Source organism: Pezoporus wallicus, unplaced genomic scaffold (assembly GCF_028554395.1).
Source record: "Pezoporus wallicus isolate ANWC-B61680 ecotype Strahan unplaced genomic scaffold, APGP_CSIRO_Pwel_v1 contig_161, whole genome shotgun sequence".
Taxonomy (NCBI): Eukaryota; Metazoa; Chordata; class Aves; order Psittaciformes; family Psittacidae; genus Pezoporus; species Pezoporus wallicus.
Window position 1 is genome coordinate 9819056 of NW_026642654.1, and position 23833 is coordinate 9842888.

General features: G+C 36.4%; 1 protein-coding gene across 1 annotated transcript in view; it reads right to left on the reverse strand.

The window, feature by feature from the left end:
* Positions 1 to 1415: 1415 nt before the first annotated feature.
* TPO (thyroid peroxidase) overlaps positions 1416 to 23833 on the reverse strand; it is a 37469-nt gene continuing 15051 nt past the window's right edge. Inside the window, exons 7-13 of the mRNA XM_057431828.1 lie at positions 18101 to 18616; positions 11823 to 12081; positions 11144 to 11314; positions 9369 to 9606; positions 5397 to 5605; positions 4712 to 4882; positions 1416 to 1635 (exon numbers count right to left, since the gene is read on the reverse strand). Of these exons, the coding sequence (XP_057287811.1) occupies positions 1475 to 1635; positions 4712 to 4882; positions 5397 to 5605; positions 9369 to 9606; positions 11144 to 11314; positions 11823 to 12081; positions 18101 to 18616 (1725 nt within the window). The 3' untranslated portion in view covers positions 1416 to 1474. The remainder of the gene's footprint in view (positions 1636 to 4711; positions 4883 to 5396; positions 5606 to 9368; positions 9607 to 11143; positions 11315 to 11822; positions 12082 to 18100; positions 18617 to 23833) is intronic.

The window sequence follows — 23833 nt, forward strand, 5'->3', positions numbered from 1 at the left end:
GAAAAGCACATTTGACTTGGTCCGTGATAATGATCACTTACATCACTGACTGTAAGCATTGTCTGTTTCATCCTTTGAAATATAAAACTGACCTTATATTTGGAGCTGCCTTACATTCATGTCAGTGCAGTGTCTTCATATAATCTGCCTTTGTTGTAATCAACAGCAGTGAGCTAATCTCTTTAAACTAATCTGAAGGCAGGTTTTTGTCTCTGGATTTAGAGTGGTAAATAAAGGAAACCATGATTGAATGGGTAAAGGAATAAACAGTAAATAAGGATAAGAAACACCTACAAAGAAGGTGGTTTGTTGTTTTTTTTTCCCTATTTTCTGATATGTTAAAAGATGAAACTCTAAATGAGCAGCATCATTCATTTTTAGTTTTATCCCAGAAAGAGTTGACCCTGAGGATCTGCATTTGCATGTGATATAGCAAGAGAAAGCTGGGTCCTTCTGGTGACATTCACTCTTGGGAAGGTACTTTTGATGGTGTGCCTGCCGAAAGGGATGACAAGTGCAGCTGTATTAATGCAGTCTCCCACTTTCCTTCACTCTTGGGCCTTTGGTGATCTCACATGGACTCATTTAAGGCTTCGTTTGAGGGATGAGGTGTCATATGAGTGATATGATTGTGTGGTACTGAACCACAACTGGAAAACTGACTGGATGTACATCATATTCGTGAAGACGTCTGTCTGTTTACAAGATTAATATTTTCTTTTTTTTCTGGGGAATTATACTCCTGTGTTTTCTTTGTGCGGTTAATAACAAAGGTCAACATAATCCCACATGTCATAACCAAGGTATTTGAAACAGGAAACAAGAAATGTGCCATCAGTGAGATTCAGCCAATTCAGGATTTCAGGGCACGCAGTGCTCAATACGTAAGATTTAAGCACTCTAAATTGTCTATGCTTCCCTTTAGGCACTTCGGCAGAGTAGATATCCATCCACTTGAGTTTGGATTGCAGGTTTTCATGGGGCTTTTGACAGATCTAGGCACTTCTTCCCAGAACAGGTATTGATTGCTCAGCATCAGTGGGTAGCTACACTCATACTCCCCACCTAAACCTCACGATACAATACAGCTTTCACACATGCTGAAAAGCTGAAAAACACGATATATGATTTATGCCAGCTCTAAAAGGATTAACAGTTTTGGAATGTAGTAGGCAGACCTTAATTAAAATTTAGATGCTGAGTTTAGATACTAACCAGGACAAACTGAGACAGATTTGACCTTCTCTTCATATGCACTATAAGGACATACTTATCAGTTTATATATGGTAGAAATGGAAAATGAAAAGCTTACTTCTGTGTCTGTATTATTTATTCAGTACCTTCATTTACTTTACAGAATCTGACTGTATCTTTATGCCCATGACTGTGTAGTTTTTTACGTGTGTTAACAACTCTTCAATAAATCTCAATTTTATAATTTTTACAGCATTATAAAACAGAACAGAGAAAGTTTTAATGGAGAGTAGGTTCACAAGCATTACCAATGCATGTTCTTCCATCTTCTGCCAGCTTGTAAGGATCAGTATGGAGACACTTGTAGCTGCCTTTAGTGTTAATGCATTTAGCAGAAGGAGAGCATGGTGGATTAATTTTATTTTCACATTCATTGATGTCTGCAAAATGAATACACAGGAATCAATAGTCATTACAAATTACAGAGAGGGATTACCACCTTATCATACACACCTTGTACTGAAATGAAATATATTGTAGGCTTTCAATGACACAGAGATACCGACAAAAAGAATCTCATTGTTACTGTTCAAAGGACAAAGTGAGGGGTTGTTTGAGGGGCATAGGGCTTGTTTGGGGGTTTATTTGTGAGGGGTTTTCTTTTTTGTTTGTTTGTTTGTTTGTTTATTTGGTTGGCTGGTTCAGGGTTTTTGGTTTTGCTTTATTTATTTTTAAGCTGAAAAATATGAAAAAGGAAGATGTTGTTTTTGTAATTCACCAAAAGCTACAAAGAGCACTTAGTGGAGTTTTCAAAAATGCAAACTGTAAGCTTGAGAACACCTTTTTCATGTGTTTATATCCTAACACTTTGAGTTCCTCTATAAACTTTCCCCATGCTGTGCTCTACTTCTGGGCATGATTCTGAGGACCAAGGATTCAGATTAGCTTTGGTTACAAAATTTATAACAGTAATCTGTGATATCACTGCAAAGACAGTTGTTTCTAGATGCTATATAAGAAGTTCTGTGAAATGACAATATCCTGACAGAATGTTGAGCAGAGGAACATTTATCCATTGGAAAATGTACATAAACATATTGTTCCTCAGGCCATTCAAAACCTTTCATTCTCACATTCTGATTATGCGATGAAATGGGAGACAGTGTGGAGTGCAGGAGTGGAAGTATTCAGTGAAGGAAAGAACTGAGTCTTTTCCATATTTCTGCATCTTTCTTCTCTCTGTGTAATACTGCTTTGCAGGACTGGATTCAGTTGCCTAGAGATAAGCACCCAGTGCTGTTTTAGATATTTTCCCATTGGTTGTATACAATATTTTCCAGCTTGCTTAATGTCTCTGACCCATGTTTCTGGAAGCACTGCAAGCCCATTTGTGGGCAACAAGCTGAGCTTTCACTGTCCTCTGGTTTTGGTTATAGTCCTTTCTTTTCCTTCCCTACTACAATGTTTGATCTATTACTTCAGGCAAAGTAGCTCTTTTTGATCAGTATCAGAAACAGACCCTGTAGGAACGATTTTCTGACTTAGTTTAGTGTTGTCACACAGACCACTTAGGGAATTCTGTCACTGCTGATGCTCTCTTAAATTTTAATACAAAGCAGCATCTGTGTCCAAAGCTAGCCATCAGCTAGACAGTCAAAAGATTAAACATTTAAGGAATAATCTTAAACTTCAGAATGCTTAAGAAAAACTAACTCTAATAACACATCTCTGAAGCAGGAAAACAAGTTGTTGTTCTGAATGAAGATTCCTGCATAAGTATTACTCCCTTCAAGAGTATATTTTGGGTTAGTTCTCATTGGCTTCATTATCATCTTGGAAGGACAACCTGCGCAGGCTCTGCCTGCACTGTAATTCAAATATGCTATTTCAGCTTTTGTAGAACCATAGTCGTGCGGTTAACTAGCTAACATTTTTTCTATCATTAAATAGTGCATGTCAGACCTTATCAGCCTGCCCTATGACTCAAAGAGAGCAGTGCTTCATTAAAGCAAAATAAACAGAGCTATCTATCAGGAGTAAGATAACAATATAAACAAAGTAACATAGTCTAGCTCTGAATGACTTCTTGAATCAATAGAAAGTATTTCTGTCAAAGCCAAAGTTAGTAAGCAGAAATTAACAGCTCTCAGATTCCTATGCTTTTGCCAGCAGGCCTCTCTGTCTTTTCCAGAGCAGCATATAATTTTGACGCCATCTGCAAAAATGCCAAGGTCTATTCTTATTATTATATTGCTTGATTTATTCCTAATTTGTTGAACATTTAAAAGAATGGGAGCACATTGCACAGACATGCATGGAACAAAGAGCCTTCTGCTGTAAAACTCAAGTAGCATCTGCATAAGTGGGTTTTGATGGCTTTTTTTTTAATAAAGGCATTGTTTATTTAATATATGCAGCAGCTTGTTTTCCTATAGCAGATATACAGTCTTTTGTTTACATTACTGAACATACTAAAAGAAACTAGGACAAGGAATGATTCGTTCATATAACTTATTTATTCAGTTTTCTGCCAGGGCATTAATCTATTGAAAAGATTTAATTATAATTCATTTAACAGCTTTATTTCTTTATATGGTATTTATGTGGGTGGAATTCAGTAGATAAATAGGATTTGGATATAGGAAAGAGCTGCAAATTTCATTTGATTTTTTCCATACCAGGTATACAATTAGAATGAATAGCTTTCTATTCTGCTGTCACAGAAATACTGATAAGCGGACTATTGCGGATCAGCTGCAGCACTTGCATTCAAATTAATTTACTGCCATCCATAATATATTCCTAAATATGGCCTTTACAGGTTTCATGTTGACTCATGTTCTTATAAAGCTGAGCAGTTTGAGTGTGTGTGTGTAGATGTACGTATATATATATACACACACACCATTAAAAGCACACACATTTCAAAATGTGAACAGAAAGAATTCATCCTTCACAGCTGTGAAGAGTGAAGGCCTTGTAACAAAATAGTTGCAATATTCTTTTTCTTCCTATAATTTTCTATTAAACAGTAAAAATAAGGCAAAAGTAAAAAAGAAAAGAATAATTAAAATAACAGAAAAACATATGCTCAAAAATGTGCATGAAAGTTGAAAGACAATATATTTTTACTGATTTTCACCTGCTCTCTCCAGGATGACCACTCTTTGTCTTGCTTTTATATTGCATGTTGGTGGAAGCAATATCTAATTCTGATTTACTACCTTTTTTTCCAACTGGTTGTTAATAGACTAAATTTTTCTTGATCAGGTAATTTTCAGTGACATTTTCCTATCATTTTGATTGATGAATCAGGATGGGTAGAGACTGAGATAGGAATTCTGGAGCAAGGAGAGCTTCAGATTATCATGTTATTGTACCTATAAAACCTGAAAGTTGGCTGCAAGAGGGAGGGAGTTGACTACAAGGAGGGAGTTCACCTCTGATGAGCTGTGCTGGACTTTAGCATTTAGAAAATTCGAAACCACCACCAAGAAAAAAATAAATAAAATATACCTATACAAACAGGAGCCTCAAAGTTCCATCCTTTACTTGTGCAGGTTAATTGCTCTTCTCCTTGTAATTGAAATCCATATTGACATGAATAAGTCACTGTAGATTTTCCAGTTTCTGAACAGTATACAAAATCACCATTTTCTACACTCTTTGGTGTTCCACATATTTCCTCTACAAATAAAAAGACTGTATTACAAACTTCAAAATAATTATCACTTTACCCTCACAATGACGGTCGACATTATTCTTCATCACTGCTACAAATTAATTTAAATTAAATTACTCATATGTTTTACGGTTATCAAGAATGTAATTGCTCATTTCTGGACAATAATTTATACAATGATTATAATTTATAAGGAATACCTCAGGTTTGGCTTATAAGCTTTGTAAAATTAACATCTTCTAACAGCATGTTGCGCATATGTTTTCTTTCATGTAAGAACTCTGTTGCCATAACATCTGAGTATTGCACAATCCATTCATGTTATCAGAATGAAGTTGAAAAACACTATATTTGTTACAGAGGAAGCTGAGAAAGGAGGAAACACCTAGATCTCATTTTTAAGTGGTAGAAATACCAAAGATCTGCATCAGACCAGTGATTCAAGACCTGCCAAAATCAAGGTCAGTTGTCTAATTACTCTCCTCTCCCATCAAAAAAGATAGATAATTACCATTTTACCTTCCTGATAAAATTCTTTCCAAGCTTCTAAATTCATCCCAGGTATATTGGCACAATGTTTAAAATCCTGTGGAAACTTTCCAAGTTGAAAGGCGTCTCCTGGCACTTCAGAAATTCCTGTATTATCACAAATGACGCGGGACAATGAGTGTTTCTTGAGTTCATGTTTTTGAGCTTCTGTGAAAACGTTATCATTTTCCCACCAAAATCTGGAAGAAACATTTTGAAAATATCAAATTCAAAGAGTTGATTATTCTTACTTTCACAATACCCTAAGTAAAAAGCCAAAAAGAAGAATTACAGCAGATGTAGGTGGATAAAATTAAACAGCACTATCTGCAGACTTAAATTTCCAGCTTGAAAGACACGAAAAGGCTAGTATAAGTCTGACCAATTCAGATGATGTGTAAAAGAAGTCAGCTGGTTAAAACTATTGATCAGTCACATTTGCAAAATTGTTTTTCATTGATGATACAGGGTCACAAAAGTTACAATCCTGAAGGAAAAACTTGGAAATGGATGCTTTATCTTAAGCACTCCAGCATTCACTGTGCAATGATAAGTTGTTTTAAGCATAAATTACAGGAGAATTACAGGAGCAGCTATAATAGATTTCCCTATACCGCAGTTTTTGAATTCTGCTTGGATTACTGAATGTTTCCTATGAAAACAGGAATTGCTGAATACTCCTCTGTTTAATATGGAGTTCTTAATTGCTAAAAAAGCTTTAGATATGCAGATTAATTATAGCAGAAAATTGTAAGACAGTAATTGTGCTTTTGATCATAAAAAAAAAAGTAAGCTAGGAGGACTGGCTGGAACAGAAAGGAGCTACTTTTTCCATGTTGTCAGATTGGGAGTGCAGTGCCAGAGCAGAAGAATGAGTTAGTGCTACCAAGGTGTATCTGTTATATTACATATAATATTCGTGTGTGCACACACAAATGGATATGTGTTTAAAAATAAAAGCAACAGGAAAGAAAACACTGGGAGAAAAAAGAGAAGATAAACATTATCATGACATGTAACGAATGGCAAAATAGTATTTCTGGAGAATCTGATAGCATATATGCATTAGTACATTAAACAGCGTTAAGCACTGCTAAAATGCTAAGATAGTTCCCTGTGGTACTCAGGCCAATTAGGATTTTCCCAAATTCTAGGCAGGATTTGTGGAAACATGTCATAGGACTATTAGCAGTAGAGTATGGATGTGTGCACATTGTACAAATTGACTGAATATTTAACACAAGACTCGGCAGTCCATAGTCCTGGGGTAATATGGCTGGAGTTTCTAAAAAAGCCTGTGGATTTTGTGTTTAATTTTTTCTGATCAGAAGCAAACAGCACTTTTGACTGTGGACTCTGTGTAAACTTGGCATGTGTGAAGTGTGTTAGGTTTTTTATGAGACATCTGATATGGTTCTAAGCAAATGGAAAGTCTGATAGTCGTGCTTGTGTTCTGGGCAACATGAGGGCTTCTGGTGTGCCCTGGAGGGGCTTTTCAGGTCAAAATGGATCCTACTGCCAAGAGGAGTGTATCAGTTAACTAAGGCAAGTGGATGGAGAATTTTGAAAAACTGTAGGCAAATAGTTACCTACAGCAGGACAATCTGGGGAGAAACCTGTCCCATTTTGCCTATAGTGGAGGGAGAGGAAATCTAAAGAAACAGGGATGGAGTGAATGTCCCACACCTCGGCAGGACTTTGACAAGAAATGCAGGAGAGATGGAAGGGCTGAAGAGAGGTAAAAAAGAAAGATGTCTTCCTGCTATACCTCACTTGCACATGCTGTCCAGACTTCTCAGAACATCCTGGAACCTCACTGACTGTTCCCAGACCCTTTCCCATAACCAAAGCTATTAAAAACTTGGCTCCACTCATCTCTCTTATGCCTGTCATTTCCATGTGCATTAAAACCTATTCTACAAAATTCAGTTTTATATACACTGCTGAGAAGTCTTGAGCAGAAAATTATTTTTAATCTACCCATCGGATAGGTCTTTACTCTAGCAAAGGTTGTTCTGATTGATCTGTATCAGGTGAATTTTACAGTGTTAAAGTAAAAAAATGAAAGAGAAAAAAAGAAGAGGATCAAGCTTCCCTATTCTGGAGTGACAAAGTCAGTTCCAGAATTTTTGCCCAGCTATTGCAAATCCTGAGGTCACACAATGATTCAGAGTGGAAAGAGATAGAAAAAGAAAATCCAGACTGATGGAACAGAAACAATTTGTTCCAGGTGATTTGGTTGAGATTAAGACAGTGCCTAAGCTTAGTACATTGGAAAAATAAATCCCTTCATGTTCTGTCAGGTTACTGACAAAAGATTTTAAGTCTATCAGAATGGAGTTCAGTCAGTCAAAAATCCACTTAGTCCTGGTTTCTAGACTTAAACAAGTATATTAGAAGACATGTTTTGAAATCCATACTTACTGACATGTCAATTAACGTACCTAGTAAGCATGTAATTTACTGGTGCAGATGTAGATAATACTGTATCAGACAAGGCACTGCAATGAATGCCAGACTTTTCCATTCTTGAACCTACTGTGTGACAGCTATAACATGTTGTTCCACACTTCTAACTTCTCTTGGTTCCTTTAGTATTAATAACAGAATACCACTTTACATTTAAATTAGCTGACACAAACTTTATGACAGAAACTTGGGGAATTATTTTATTACTAGGCTTCTCTTTTTCTCAGTTTGGAGATAATGTATTAAATTATACTTGTTTAATTAATGCTAGTTGTATTATAAGACAATGAATAATAAGTAGTGTCATAAGGCATAGAATAATGGAAGTAAGGCTTGGAAGGACCTTGAATAGTAAAGGCACAGAATTATGGAAGTAAGGCTTGAAAGGACCTTGGTAGATTATTGTTCCCCAGATAGGGTCAAATATGCCAAGTATACAATTCAGAGGACTTTCAACTGCATTTTTAACACAGCTGAGTGGAATGTTTGTTGTCTATCCAGTTTATGCTAATAAGATACCACCTTTATGATTAACATCGCTTTTTCCTGTGAGCTAATTAATTAACATTCTTTAAAGTTCAGATTTAAATTCTGCCTCTGATGCTTATTTACGTAATGATTTCTTTCTACAATAGTGACTTATGAGAGGAGCTTAAAGGTGAGCGTGAGGACCAGATGTACTTAAAATACCACTGCTAGCATGGTGTGAGCAGTTTAAAATTAGTCTTCTCCTGAGATTCAAAATTAATGCACAAGTACATGCTGGAAATGAAAAAGAGCTGGTTTTATAATAGCTTCAGGAGCAGAAGCAAGATATAAACTGCATCTTGTATCCCTTTGTGACTGAAGCTGCATTTCTCCTTCCTTCCTGGGGTGGAGGGTTGTACTGGCACAGGATCCTGGTGGTGGTAGTGCAGGGTTAGGTGAAAGGACATTCTATGCTGTGTCCAGTGAGGCAATTCTGGGAGAACTCTGCAGTCCTAGTTCACATAAGAACAGGTTCATGGTGCTTTTATTATTCCCTCTAGGATGCCTGAATTACAGCTCCTTGCCTATCCTGTCTGACTTTGCTTTGGTTGCCATGGAAAATGTCTAGGTTCTTCTAATTCCTGAGTCCAGTGTAGGCCTCAGGGACTGGATAGTTAATGGCTGCACAGTAGTATATCCATCCACACAGAAGTTAGCTGCCCCTGCCACAATTAATTGCTGGTGGCAACTTGCATTTCCACTTGGAGTGCAAAGTTGGACACCTTAGTAGTACAGAAAAAATCTCCACATCATCTGCAGTTGAGACTATACACAGACTGAAGAAGAATAAGCAGAAGTTCACCCAACAAAACTGAAGGAGCTAAGATAAAAATGTGGAAGCTGCAGGAAACATTTTTTTTTAAAGATATTTTGTCTTACGCTCTGGGAATGTCCTCAAATATCTGTAAAATCTCCATTGCTTCTGCGTTTTTTACACAAATGCTTCCACAGCATGAATAAACTCACCGGTCACCATCCCTTAGTGCTTTCATTTGCTTTCCAATTATACACGCAAACAGGGGACCAGTTCTAGCACCTGGAAGAAAGTCTTCTACAAGACCACCAAGCCAAACATCAATATTGCTAGGATTGTGGTACAATTCCATGATTTTTTCAGTGACATTTCGATTGGTTATTACTGTATTCAAGTCAGTGTGAGTTTCCAGTTTTGGTAAACCACAGAATTCTCGCCAGTCATTATAACCTGTAAACATTTTGTGGAAAAGAAGATTAGAGTTGACTGTTAAGCATGATATATAAAATTAATAAATTTAGAAGCACTGAATTCTGACAACCCTAACCATAGTCACAGGCATTTATGTCTAAAAATAGGACTATTATTATTGGTTAAATTGATCAGGGAAATGATGGCAGGATCTGAAACTAGAGGGTGAATTGCTGCATCATTCTCGTGAAGGTAAACAAAAGCTTAAAACAATTCTCCTATATTTAAGTAATGAAAACATGATAATAGATAACAGGAGCATGCACTATGTCTTGAGATTTCCAGAGTAGGAATACAGGAGTTAGATGAGAGTGGGCAGGAAATAACTTGAATGAAGTTAGTAACTAAAGCACTCTACTAAGCCGTATCACATTCCAGGGCACATGTCCAGCTATCTGGAAAATTGATTTCTTTTACTTCCTTTTACATCATTGCAATTAAAGTCCCTGACATTCCAACAAAACTTTAACTTCTGGTCTGGGACATCAAGCCTCCATTTCTACCCTTGTATAGCCAAGAACTTTAAACTCCAAGGCAGAGTCAGACTTCATTTCTACTGTCCAGGGCCAACAACATTTGTATTCTTAGCTGTGGAGTCATACAGGAGAAATGAAGAGGGTTGTCACCCAGAAACATAATGCCATTTGACAATCAGCCAGTCCTATCTTCATTACTAACATGTCGGGCTCAAAGAATAGAAGAGCAGGCTATGTTTGTTTCTTAATCATGCAGAACAGTGACCTGCTCAGGCAGCAGGGCAGGGCACCTTTAAAAATAAAAAGTCCCCAATTGCCATGATGAGGGTTGCTGCTTCTGTTCTCAGAAGCACACAGAGCTGGGAACCTACTGTATGTTTTCAACAGCCGTTGCAATCAAATTAAACTAAACGCCAGCAGTCTTCCTCTAAGCTAGTACACCCATGGCTTGATGAGCTAATGATACTTGACTGTTAGCTCAGTCTCCTCCTGGGCTGACTGTAGTAAATAAATTAGTGAAAAAGTCAGCACAAATATGTAATGTTACTTAAAATGAGGTGTACACCTAACTCAGCCATCTACACCACATGTACACCGCATGTACACCACATACACTACATGGAGACATCTCAACACCTCCTATGGTTGGTAGAGCCAATGAGGTTGTGTCTAAGTTGTCCTGTCCCACAGGCTGGGGGCAGTCTACTGATGGCAAGTAGCTCCTGCAGGCAGAAACCCCACTCCTCTGGAGCTGCTTCCAGCAAGAATAAGTCTCAGGTACCTACAGTGAGCACACCTAGGTCCACTCACTAGTAATGTCTGTCCTTCTAGATTCCAGGTTTAACAGATTAATTTCAAATGCTGTTGAAAATTTTGTTTTCATAAAAGTTAAGAATATTATCAACTTATATTTAAAAAGAGACTGAAGTTACTTTTCTGATTACCAAAACTATTATTTAAAACCTTAGGATTACATCCCAAATATAAACAGTTACAATTCTGTTACCAGTTGGAAGAAAATTCAAGAAAAATCAATAGACCTGGGAGTCCATGATCACGGCCACGCTGTAAATTTAATGATGATAAATCGAGTGAACCATTATTGGACAACACAAACAGTTTTTCTGTTAACTCCTCATTCAGCAGTTGATCTTGCACCTGCAGTTTTGCTGAATGTGCTAGAAGACCCCTTAGTAAAGGATCCAAGCCTCCTTTAAACATAAAAGTAATATAACATTACATCATATATATAAACCATTATAACTTTCTTAACACATGTGAATGCATATATGTCTCCATGGTTTTTAAACATTGGTCACACGGCTTTTACATTCAAACATATGAAAAATCTCTTTCAGGTTGAAATAGAAGTACTGGTGATATGAAAAGGCTCCATTTTTCTTCTTCATGTGTAAGAAAATTTGCAATCTGATAATAAAATAATCCACAAAAAAAAAAATATCTTCATCATCAATCACCAGTATATTGTCATTCTGCCAGACTGGTTTAATCTGGAGCGTAACTGTCGTCTGATTCAGACAACTATTTAACTCAGAATAATCATTCCAGTTCATGTTAGTAATCTGGAAGCCATTCAACAATTTAAATAAATGATGCAATTAAATAAATGTCCTTATTCTTAATTCAAGATAAGTAACTTTAAAAAAAATTACAATATTCTGGAAAAAAAAGCCAAAGACATTTTAAATAAAACCATACCTTCTTTAATGAGCCTCCAAGGACTAAAGAAAACTTCATGCAAATGAAGATTTGGGAATTCTGGATCATCTAAATACTGTGCATTCAATCGCCTTACGATTGGTTGGATCGTTGCATGACCAAAACGAAAGGCAGCTGTTGAAAATACATTGGAAACTGTAGGATTCAATGTGGGATCATAACCTGTATAAGGGCCAATATACATATTAAAAGCATCTGGACCAATGATTTTGGGAATGTAATCTCTTAAAGTAATAATCTGAAAGAAAAGAAAAAAGAAACATATATCATACAGTGGCTTTATAGATGAATAGCAATGACTAATGCCTTTTTCTTCACTCATCTATGCACAAGCATTTGGCATGACTAAGAGCAGTATAAACTGGCAAAAAATGTCAGTCTTATTTTTGTAATAAGGAGACAAATGACAGAAAAGAATCAGTGGCACAGCTCAGTATAGTGCAGCAATCAGGCCTCTGTTAGCTCTTAGCATAAACGGTAGACCAAGTGTTGCTACTTAGAATACATGAGGGTAATCCAGCTCACAGGAAGTGTGCTGAGATTTAAAGCTTTGATTGTATAAATTGTAATGCCCTTTAAAATGGCAAAGAAATCATGAATTACTATAAAGTCTTTCAAAAATGATTGTAGATATGAAGAAATTTGATTTTAAGATATATATTTCTGACTCAGATCCTTTTTGCTAAATATTTGAAATGATCAGGCTTTAAAATTATGGTGCCCAGAATCCCTTGATGGACCTCTTACGCTAAACTCAAGCCAATTTATAAATTCCTAAAAAACACACTTCAAAATTGAAAATGCTGATAAACACTTTCTGTCAAACAATTTTGTAAGGTAACAGTATTACAGTTGCATGAAAAAATCATGTGAGTAATCATGACAAAACTCAATAAATTCATGGCTGAACTCAATGAAGTGTAATGGGATGAATACAAAACATATTGAACTCAATAAAATACCTTATAGATTCTACATAATATGCAATAAAATGTGCAGACAAATGTGTTTTGAGCTTGATATGGTGCATATTGAAAAACCAGTTGGCATAAAATGACGTTATGAAAAACTTGTATCTTTATTTTTAGGCACAGCAAAGAGACAAGCAAACCTCTCAAGAATTTGCTCACTTTTTTTAGAAGGCAGAGGTAAAAACGTCTTTATGTTTTCAGGTCAGGCCATGCAGTGAAAAAAAACATTAGAAGACAATAGGTTAGAATTCTTTTTACGGCTTCTTTAATGCAGCATATGAAGAAAATAATTGCTAGAAATTTAAACTGACACTATCATTTGAGAAGTTAATGTTTTTCTACATTCACAAAGGTTTTGCAAGATGAGAGTTCTTTCTAGTTTTAGATTCAGAGCTAGTTTTAACAAGCAAAGACTAAATAGAACTAGATTAGCCATAGACACAAACATCCTGATATGACTGGAATTTTTTGTTTCATTGTAAATAAAAACGCCCAAGGTGGCGTTTAAGATATTGTTTGTAATCCAAGCTTCTCTTAGAGTATGTTCCGCACACCATAGCATCAACTCCAAGCTCTGTAGAAGCCTCATGAAGAAATTAATTTTAATCAATAATGTCAATATTTCTACTGTCTCCGGGCAGTAATTGTTTCAGTGGTATAATTCCATGAAAACGATGATAAATGGGTTCTGTCTTTCAAAAGGAAGCTTACATGCTTACTGTTTAAATTACTTTAGCAGCATATATGACCAGATAGTAACAGAGTGATTAAGATTTAAATGATATTCAGTTAGTCATATCAGAGAAAATAAAATTCTGATTTCCTGGCAATTCATCTGATTACTTGGTAAGTACCCAGGCAGGGACAGAATCTGAGTGATTACTGTCAGAAAAGGTTCTGTACAGATTTTATGTCATATAAGTCACGTGTACACTGTTTATAAGAAAGTAATTGAACCCTGACCTGCAAACACAGTAATCATAGAATCAACTATTCTTAGTTAGGGTTGGAAAGAACCTTAAGATCATCTAGTGCCAAGCCCCCTGCCATGGGCAAGGACACCTCACACTAAACCATGCCACCCAAGGCTCTGTCCAGCCTGGCCTTGAACACTGCCAGGGATGGAGCAACCCAGTCCAGTGCCTCATCACCCTCACAGTAAAAAACTTCCTCCTTATATCCAATCTAAACTTCCCCTGTTTAAGTTTTAACCTGTTGCCCCTTGTCCTATCACTACAGTCCCTAATGAAGAGTCCCTCCCCAGCATCCTTGTAGGCCCCCTTCAGACACGAGAAGGCTGCTATGAGGTCTCCACGCAGCCTGCTCTTCTCCAGGCTGAACAGCCCCAACTTTCTCAGCCTATCTTCATATGGGACGTAATACTCCCAAGTTAAACAGGCTATTAGCCTGAAGTGCAACTTCCCTCTGATTTAGAAGGCAAAATTACAGGAGGGATTCCCAAGTGTCCTTATGAACCCAGCAAGCACCCTGGCTGGGTTTGCTTCCAGGCTGAGCCTCTTCCAGCAGAAGTCAGCCATACATCAGATATTTGGAAATAGGTTGCGTAATTTCAGATTATTTTTGAGAATTTCTTGTTCATGTGAAAAGTTATTTCAAATTTGGTGCAAAAAATACAGAAATTCATATCTCTTTTCATAAGGTTCAGCAGTCTTATCTTGTCCTTGTCAAAACCCCTCTAGTATTTTAAAAAGTGTGAATGGGGCACAGTCGATGGAAAACTGAAAACTAAAGGCTGGAAGAGACCACGTAAAAACACACGAAATATCATAAAAATAAGTGACCAAAAGTGAAACTCATTTTTGCCATTGGCCAGAGGAAGGAATAGTATCTCAATTCCATGCAAAAGAATAGTATCTCACTGAGGTAGTGAAGAACCAATTGAATGAAGCTCCTCCACTTGGGAAAGATCACAGAAAGAGAAAACCAAAACATAACAATGATATTTAATTCATTAAAGTGTTACACACAGTTGTTTTGAAGTTCTCACTGTAACTATTTAAGTCCTAAACTTTTATGTAAAGGTTGATTATATGAGACCTCAAGTTTTAATAAAAAATGATCACATTATAGTTCTATTAGTAGTCTGTACCACTCTATAATGTACTACATCTACAATGTGATACTCTACAAACATGAGTTATCATATTGTGCAACGCATACTCTTTTATAACATCTATAGTTTATCTATTTATCCTTTATAATTTCATAGAGTTTAAACTCTGAGGAAGTATCTAGTATTCTGATTTCACAACAAGTTTCATCTAAGTAAGCCATGCTGAGCCCAATAATTGTAGTTAACATATGTCAGCCTCAGAAGACACTTATTTTCAACCCACACCTAGGACAATGGCAGAGAAATAGAATGAAAGATACTCAGAGAACACAAGCAAATGTAGAAGGAAATTAAAAAAAACACCTATCCACACACAAAAAATAAAGGCAGTTGTCAGCTGTAATTGAGATCAACTGGTAGCAACTCCATTAATTAAGAGATGGTTCCCTGATGCTGTGATAAATCAAAGAGAATTTGATTTAGATTGATCTGCAAAATTTCTGTTTCACTTTGACTAGTGCCATATCATTCAGCTTTCATAATCCAAATGGCCCATCAGGGAAACAGTCTCTGGAAGGAAGAGCACGTGTGCATGCAATTTCATTCTGCAAATCATCATGTACAAAGTACTAATGTTAAGACTGCAGCAGCTGGACTATTAACCTTTTTTTTTCTGTTTCATATACACTTTTTTTTTAAGGGAAGCAAATGTAAGCTATTTTCTTTCAAATAGCTTAAAAGGAGGAATCCTAATTTTACTTAACCTGTCAAAACAGGAATAAGCAAATCAAGCAGATGGTGTCATTTCAGTTAGTAAACAACAACGAAAAAATGTCTTTTTGCACAAAACATGAGGTAGATCAGGGTGTGCATTTTTACACTGTATACTGCAGTGTTAATACTTTTGAGTTAAGCATGTATCATTCCCATAAAATACAAGGGGAGAGTTAACCACTGTTGTGGGTTATAAAAACTACTACTTATCAGTGAAACATGTCCACAATGCAATAAAAAAAATCTGTTTTCTGCAGGATATCAACAGGCATTTGTGATGTTTGGTAACTTTGTCAAGTTTCTATTATTAAATGCTTGGCACTAGAGATATTTATGGTGCCAAAAATCTTCCAGGAAGAACAGTATGCCTAGAGAGATTTTTTTAAATTCTTCTGGAATGAAGGGAAGGCTTTTTGTTCAACTCTCTATAATTACACAGCCACAAGCAAAAATTATGTTTGAAAGTATTCATTCCAAACAGAGAGAATTTTAGAAATGTGCAGCAACTGAGACAAAATGTTATAGGAGAAATATAAAGGTAACTTCAACTAGAGCTGTCATTAGTGTGTTGGTTAACATACCATATTAATAGAGATACTCCAATTATCTCCCTTGAATGATAATAAGCCAGCTAGATATAACTCAAATGGGTATCTAATGAGCCATAGGCAAATCTCATTAGCCTGTGATACTTACAGAAATAACGAGTAGCCCTGATTCATGTAGTGGATTGCCTTGCACAATATGATTTCTTTCAAGCCATGTTAGTGGACATAAATCAGAGGTGTATGAATTCTCAGAGACTCACTTTTGGATTTGTACTAACAAGTATTAACAACCCTTCTGACTTGTCAGTGCCATTATTTTAATGTAAACAGCAGTTTTACAGAAAAGGAGCAGACATGGTTAATGTAAACAAAATAAATATATGTATATATGTTTATATATATATAAAAGTCAAACTTTTCAAAAGGACTGACTAAATACAGTTAAATAAAGTATGCTACTTTTCTATCTACTTATCTATCTGTAAGTGAAAATAACAACATGGCGGAGAATATAGGTGATTTCTTAAAGGAAATATTCTACGTATTCTACTGACAAAAATTGCGGCAGAAGAAAGGAAAATTGTTTTATCGGAACAGTGACATTTTCTTCCCTCCTTCCCCAATTTATCTTAAAAAACGTCTCTTAAAAAAAATAATTTAGAAGTATCAGAAACCATAGATAAGTCCCCTAGCCTTCAGTTTATTCTGAGCATTGCTCATCTGTTGTTATGGATTATAACAGACAGACTGAATTGCTGTGTTTTAGGTTGTCTAATTAAAGGCAAATCTCCATAAACGCAAAGGCCCCGGTGAGGCTTGGAGGAGCAGCATCAGGCAGAGCAACTTGAGTAACCAAACCATCTAAAAGGGGGCTCATGGGATTGTCCATTCCCCAAGGCCACCAGTGAGACCAGTCAAAACCCAGGTGTGAAACCCGCCAAGATAAGCCAGTGAAAGAAACTATCCTCTGAACCTCAAGAAAGCTGAAGAGGCTATTGCCTGCAGGTGTAGGAGTCCTTGTGGGCCAACACCTTCCCAGATGTGAGACAAGCTGTGCCATTCATTTTATGTGAGAACCAGCAAAGGTTCTGCCTTTGGTGTGTGAGGGTTGGTGTGGCCTGCTGTGTACACGTGTGTCCTCCCACACTGAATACAAGTACTGAGAGGAAAAAAATAAGTTCTGTGATTCTAAGTTAAAGCCTGCACAGCTAATTCAGGAGGGAAAATAAAATAAAATAAAAAAATAACATAAAATAAATAAAATAAAATAGTCATATGCTGTGTAGAAATAGAATTTTCTAATTTTGGGTCTAATATAAATATTTATATGGTCTCTTTTCTTCAGTATTTTCCCATATTTATATCTCCTATCAAGAGTAGCCCTTGAAGTTTATTCATTAATGCTTTATTGAGAACTTCACAGGCATTTTTATGGAGGGAAGTTATTAATTTATATAATATGTATGAGAAAGTAAGCATTTTGAACTCAATGTAAATACAGAGACATTACTTTTAATTCTTTCCTTTACTAAAAAAAAACCACCCAAACAACCTGTAAAGAAATGCATCTGAAAAGGCTTCTTCAAAAGGCAAATAGACATCTGAGAAGCCGGAAAAAAGATGCAGCAGAATAGAAACTGCCATGAAAATCAGAACACTGAGAGGTCTGGCCACACTAAGGACCAGGACGTTGCATTCAGGAAAGTGAGAAACAGAGCAAACGTCAAAATTCGAAGCAGAGAAATAGGTGGCAAAGAAAAGGTTTCATGATATCGAAAGTCCCCCAGAGATACATGTTTGAAGTTTTCTCATCAATTCTGTTTTGATATCAGCTCTGGTATTTACTTCAATTTGTAGATAAGCAAACAGATAAGCAAATAAGCAGCTAACCTGATGCAGAGCACCAATAATTTTTCGTGCTTCTTGGTACACTGTCTCAGCACTCCAGTGACCATTGATGTTTTTGAGGGCTCGGGCCATGCGGTTGTGCTCTCTCAGCCATAGTGTGTGCATAGCTGCCAGCGATGTGACCTCACTGGAGCGGCTGTCCCCAGCCATAAAGCATTCAATCCTCTCACCTTCACTTGCATTCAAATCTTGTGCACAAGGTGATGGGATGTGGTCTGTAAAAGGCAGGTATTCCCGATGGTTATCGTAATATTTATCATTTACTTTAAGAAGGCCTTCTTTGCTTGTTAAATTCCTCAGTTTGTTTTCAGCAGCAGGGGTACTGCCATAAACAGTAGAAGCATCAAGGAAAGAAGTTAAGCCATTGATCTGTTGTCTTGGATTTAGTGCTGACAGATTTCCAAAGAGAATACTGTGATCACCAGTGCCACATGCAGCAGATGAGCGGTAGAAGGGCAGGCAATCCATCCCTGTGGATAATGTATCATTGGTGGTCACCTGCATTGAAAAAAAAAAGAATATTTTCTGACATGAAAATAACAGTTGTGCATGTTAAATTAAATCTTGTGTAAATATTTTCATCATTTCTTTTCAGTTGTTCAGATCTCAACTACTGGAATGACATATTCTAAACTTGTAGAGATTGTTTTCTTTCAGATCTAAGCAGAGATGATTCAACCTTTTAAAGCAAAGACAAATGAAAACCAAAACATTTACTCTGTCAATGAGCCATAACTGCCTGTCAGTTCCAAGAGTTTAAAAAAGATTAACCTCAATTAAAAAGGTGATAACAATCATGAGTATGAGTTTCAAGGAATATAAATCTAGGGTTTTCTTATCAATTCATCAGATAACACTTAACAAAGCTGCTGAAATATCCCAGAAAAAAAATATCTTCAAAAATTTAACTAAGAGAAAATAAATATTTTGTACAGACACCTGAGATAACCCTTTTTATTATCTTTGCTTGATTTTAATTTTTTGAATCTCTTTGAGAAAAGACAGCAAATACTGCATACGTTAGAAAAAAAATTGTGCAATTTCTTCTTCATTCTTGTAAATAATGTAAAGATCAGTCTGTGAAGATAGAAGTCATTAAATTGGGGTTAAAAGTAACAAGGAATCTTTGGAATGGCATTCAAGAGCTTCATACAATAACATCTTAAACTCATTTATTATATCAAGTAAAATTTTCTTACTACTGAAAACTCATGTCAGTAGGGATTGATACCAATGAAGCATTTAAGAAAGCGTTTAATTTGTTTTTTAATTTTGTTTGGGGATGAAATTCTTCCAATATTTATTCACTGCCTAGGTTTGGTCAAATCAAAATTGGTTATTTTTGAAGGAAATATGCAACTTTTTTCCTTCCTTTCACTGATTGCTGAAATCACTAATTTCTCTGCCTTGTGTTTTCTATTTAACATTTGTCTTTCTTATTAAATCTCTTGCTATTAGTGTGGCTTCTTTTCCCTTCAGATGGTAAAGTAAGCAGGAAGCTCATCTCATACAACAAATACCTGTACTAGACAGCCACAGGACTGTACGTATTTGCCTCCAGCTCCTAGTTACCAGTGAAGTCTGGGTACAAACTGGAACACAAGAGGTTCCACTTAAACTTGAGAAGAAACTTCTTCTCAGTGAGGGTGGCAGAACACTGGAACAGGCTGCCCAGGGAGGTTGTGGAGTCTCCTTCCCTGGAGACATTCAAAACCCGCCTGGACACATTCCTGTGTAACCTTATCTAGGTGTTCCTGCTCTGGCAGGGGGATTGGACTAGATGATCTTTTGAGGTCCCTTCCAATCTCTAGCATACTGTGATACCGTGATACTGTGAATTCAGGTATCATTGGGAAAAAAATGTATGAGACACCTTTAAGTTGTTAAACAGCAAGGTTCACAGCAAAACATATCGGCAGTGAATGAAGTTCATACTGAATAATTTTTAGTTAACTGTCTCTGCAATTTCAGTTCAAACCATTCTGTGTCACAGTGGAGAAAAACAGCAGTAATGAACATTAAGAGGCCTGCATAATGCAGTTCTTTCCCTTTTCATGGAATAAGTAGTGTGCAGCCAGCAGCTGAATGGGCAGATGAGAGGTTCCTTATATTATTATTGTTCAAATGACATAAAAAATAATGTGAGAAAAAAAAGATCCCTTTCTGCTGAAATGGGTACAGAATCACTTCCCCCCTCACCTCCCCCAACCTAATGAATAATATTGATTAAAAAAAAATAATCATATGACTCCTTTCTTTGACTTGCATAATTCTAGAGGAAAAAATGTCACAGTAAAACTCTCTTTGGACACAACAGTTTTCCTAGTTTAGCTGCACACTGAATTAACCTGTTGTTATATGTGCACAGTCAAACCTGCATATGGTGGAAGTCTTTTATGTGTAGAACAATGATAGGCACTAATTGTTTCAGTGTACCACAATGTCTGAACTGTTATTTCAGTTGAAGAAAAATCTGTCTTATTGTGAACTTGTTCTACAGGAAATGACCTTGTCAAAGGACTTTTGCTGTAGAGTTTAAAGAAAATGTAGCTTATAGTTTATGAAAGTTTGCCAGTAAGGAAAACACAAATCTTTGTTTGTGGACATGAAGCTAGGAAGAGAGTGAATGACCCCATCTGACAGTGAACTGCTCCTTGTGAAACATAAGAAAAAGGCAGGGGCTCACCTTGCTGGTTGGTTGGCACACACAGTGATCCATTTGCAGCTGAGACAGTAACCTGTCTTGTTACATGTCACCTTTCACAAATCACCTCACTTTTTTGTAGCCCTTTTTCTTTTCCACCTTTTTTTACCTGAACTGTCTGTAAGCTTTTCAGGATTGTATCTTACTAAGTGTATGCGCTGTGTCTAACTTATAGTCAGCAATGTAATTAGTAGTGAATGAAGTCAGTAGCTCTCCTATGAAAGTTTTTATAATGCTTTATTATGTCTCAGCTCTGACCCAATGTAATCATCTGGGGAATGACAGGTTATCTCCACAACCCTGTTTCATGTGTCAGGTTGCTGCAAAAGAAGTATAAACTAAAGCTAGTGATTTTTTTTTTTTTTTATTTTTTACATTATGTGATTCTGAAAAGATAAAGAATGTTAAAGCTCTACCAGAAGCTACAGGCTTGATGTGAGAACCACTGAGTGAAATTTTATAGCTTTTACCTTGAAAATGTTCAGAATAGAAAATCATAATTGTTCCAGCTAACCTATTAATCATTTACCTACACTTATTATTGATATTAATGCACAACCACAATTTTCATTCCTTCATTGAATTGCACTGACTCAGAACATTTTCCACACAGCTTCCCTAACCTGCATACTCAGGAGCTTCCTCTCCTTGGTGAAACTGGCCGAGAGGGCATACAGCTGTAAGCACAGCTGTCCTTCTCCATGGGTGGGTTGTCTCTTGGGTGCCACTGTTCTAGGAACACAGCAAGAGTGCAAACTGGAGCCTCTGTGTTTACATTGTGGATAATATGTTATTGATTTCACTCTCTTTGGAAGCCAGGCACAATTTCTTCATATAAAAAATGAATGTATAAAGCTAACTGTGTCAGTTTTCCAAACATTTAATAGGTGGAGATTGGTTTTAATTAAGATTTCAGGAAGAAGATCAGTTCCAGGGGGTAACAGCGTTTTGTTTCACTGTTAAATAAATAGTTTCTCTGGTCATACTAATAACTAACCTCTCTTTTTTTTTTTCTTTTTTTTCTTTCTTTCTTTAAGTACAATGTCTATTCTTTGCCTTTGACCAAAAAAAAAAAAAAAAAAAGTCAGAAAATACTAGACATATAATAAAAGCAAAAGAACAACCATGTTCACATCTGTCCTTCTAAGGTGTGAATAACAAAATAATCACAAAGTGGAGCTGAAAAATGCATGGGACTGTGATCATGTAATGAATCCACAAGTTGGGTAATTTGCCTAATAATCTCAGGGTTGTGTCTGAACTTTTATATATCCACACACTATGGCCATTCTGACTATGAAACTCTAACTCCCAGCAGTAGGCATGGGTATGCTTTGACCTTCTTTGCCTCCTAGGCTACATTTCAGTGCTAAATTTCATATATGTATGCATAACTTGCCTTTAAGAACATCCTTGAAACACACTGTGATGAATCTCTTCACAGCTCCCTTGTTTAGAGCACTGAAGGATGCACTTTTGGACCTAAGCCATGGTAATCTGTGCAGCTTCTTTCTCCCTGCACCATAATGCCTCCACCTTAATGCTAGCCTTGGAGTGCTTTATTAAAGAACCCTTAAATTGTCTCTTTTTTAAGCAGGTAGGATTTCTGGGCTTGAACTAGTCAGGGTTCAGTGATTAGACTTCTATGGTCCCTGTGATTCACATTTGATTGAAGTTATGGTCAACAGTATGAGACTTTTCAATTTAAAAATTCATTTAGTAATAAAAAATGTGGAGGCTTTGTATATAAAGATTAATATTAAATGTGTCATTTCAAAGAATACGTCATTAACATATAAACATAAGCTTTTGAAGACTTTTGCAGTTTTATATCTACAGCAAACTGACTTTTTTAAAAAAAGAGTCAATACACAGCTATATTGTGCCATATGGATATGATGTCTCCTTCGTCATATCTTAGGAAGCACTGCTGGTCAGATTCTGAACTTCTGCCCTAACCTCTCTTGGTAAGACTTTGAGAATGGGAATGTTTCTAAAGCTACTACTTAATAGCATAAACAGAATAATTCTTTCCTTACCCCAGATGGAAATTTAAGACAGTAAACTAGAGATTTTTGTCAGAACTATAGAAAACTCATTGTAATTAGGATTATTGTGGCCAAATCAGGTTAGCTGGTCACTGAGAGTCCTGAGACTAATTCTTTAAGAAGCCTGTGCTCTTTCTGAATGCTCTGAAGTTCTGTTTGCAAACTTGCAAAAGTTCATATTTCCTTGGTGAGAGAGACTAGCTTTACCTGCCTGAGGTAAAATTGCAGGCAGTCATTAATTTCACTTACCCTTCCCCATGGTTTATATTCTTTTATCAAATGAGTATGAGCCATCTTTCAACATAAGACCTGATTTGGTTCACATTGCAGTTAGCCAAGTATTTTTCTTTATGTTTAATGGAAGTGGAATGAAGCACTTAAGAGAAAATGGGACTGTGGCATGGTTATCAGTTATGGTTGTTGAGAGGAAAAAAGTTTTTTATTCTGATAGAACTTATTCCTTACATTGGCTTTAGTGATAGAGAGACTGGTCAATAATGAAGGTTGAACCCTAAGGAAAGTAATTCAGGTTGCTCTGAATAGAGATAGGAGCATCAGTCCAAGGGCTGTAATGGGCATGGGGTCTCCTGTAGCATGAGACAAACAGGCTGCACTCTGGGGAAAAAAAACACAACTGATTGCTACTGATTTTTTTGGGTGAAATACTGTATGCTTTTAAATCAATCAGACAAGAATACAGGAACCTATATTTATACCAATTTATGTTTCTTCTAACCCTCTTACAAGCTTTGAATTCATGTTTTCCACCCACTCACAGCAAAGAGGTGATGTAGGTAAGTTTCAGCAACTCCCTGAAGACCATTTTATACATATGTTGAAAAGATAACTTTCTTCAAAAGTTTGCATCAGCTGCTGGAAATATCTTTCCTTTCACTGAGTAAAGTTAAGACCCTTTCACTTTATCTGGCTGGTAATTTAAAAACAGAATTATTTATGACTACT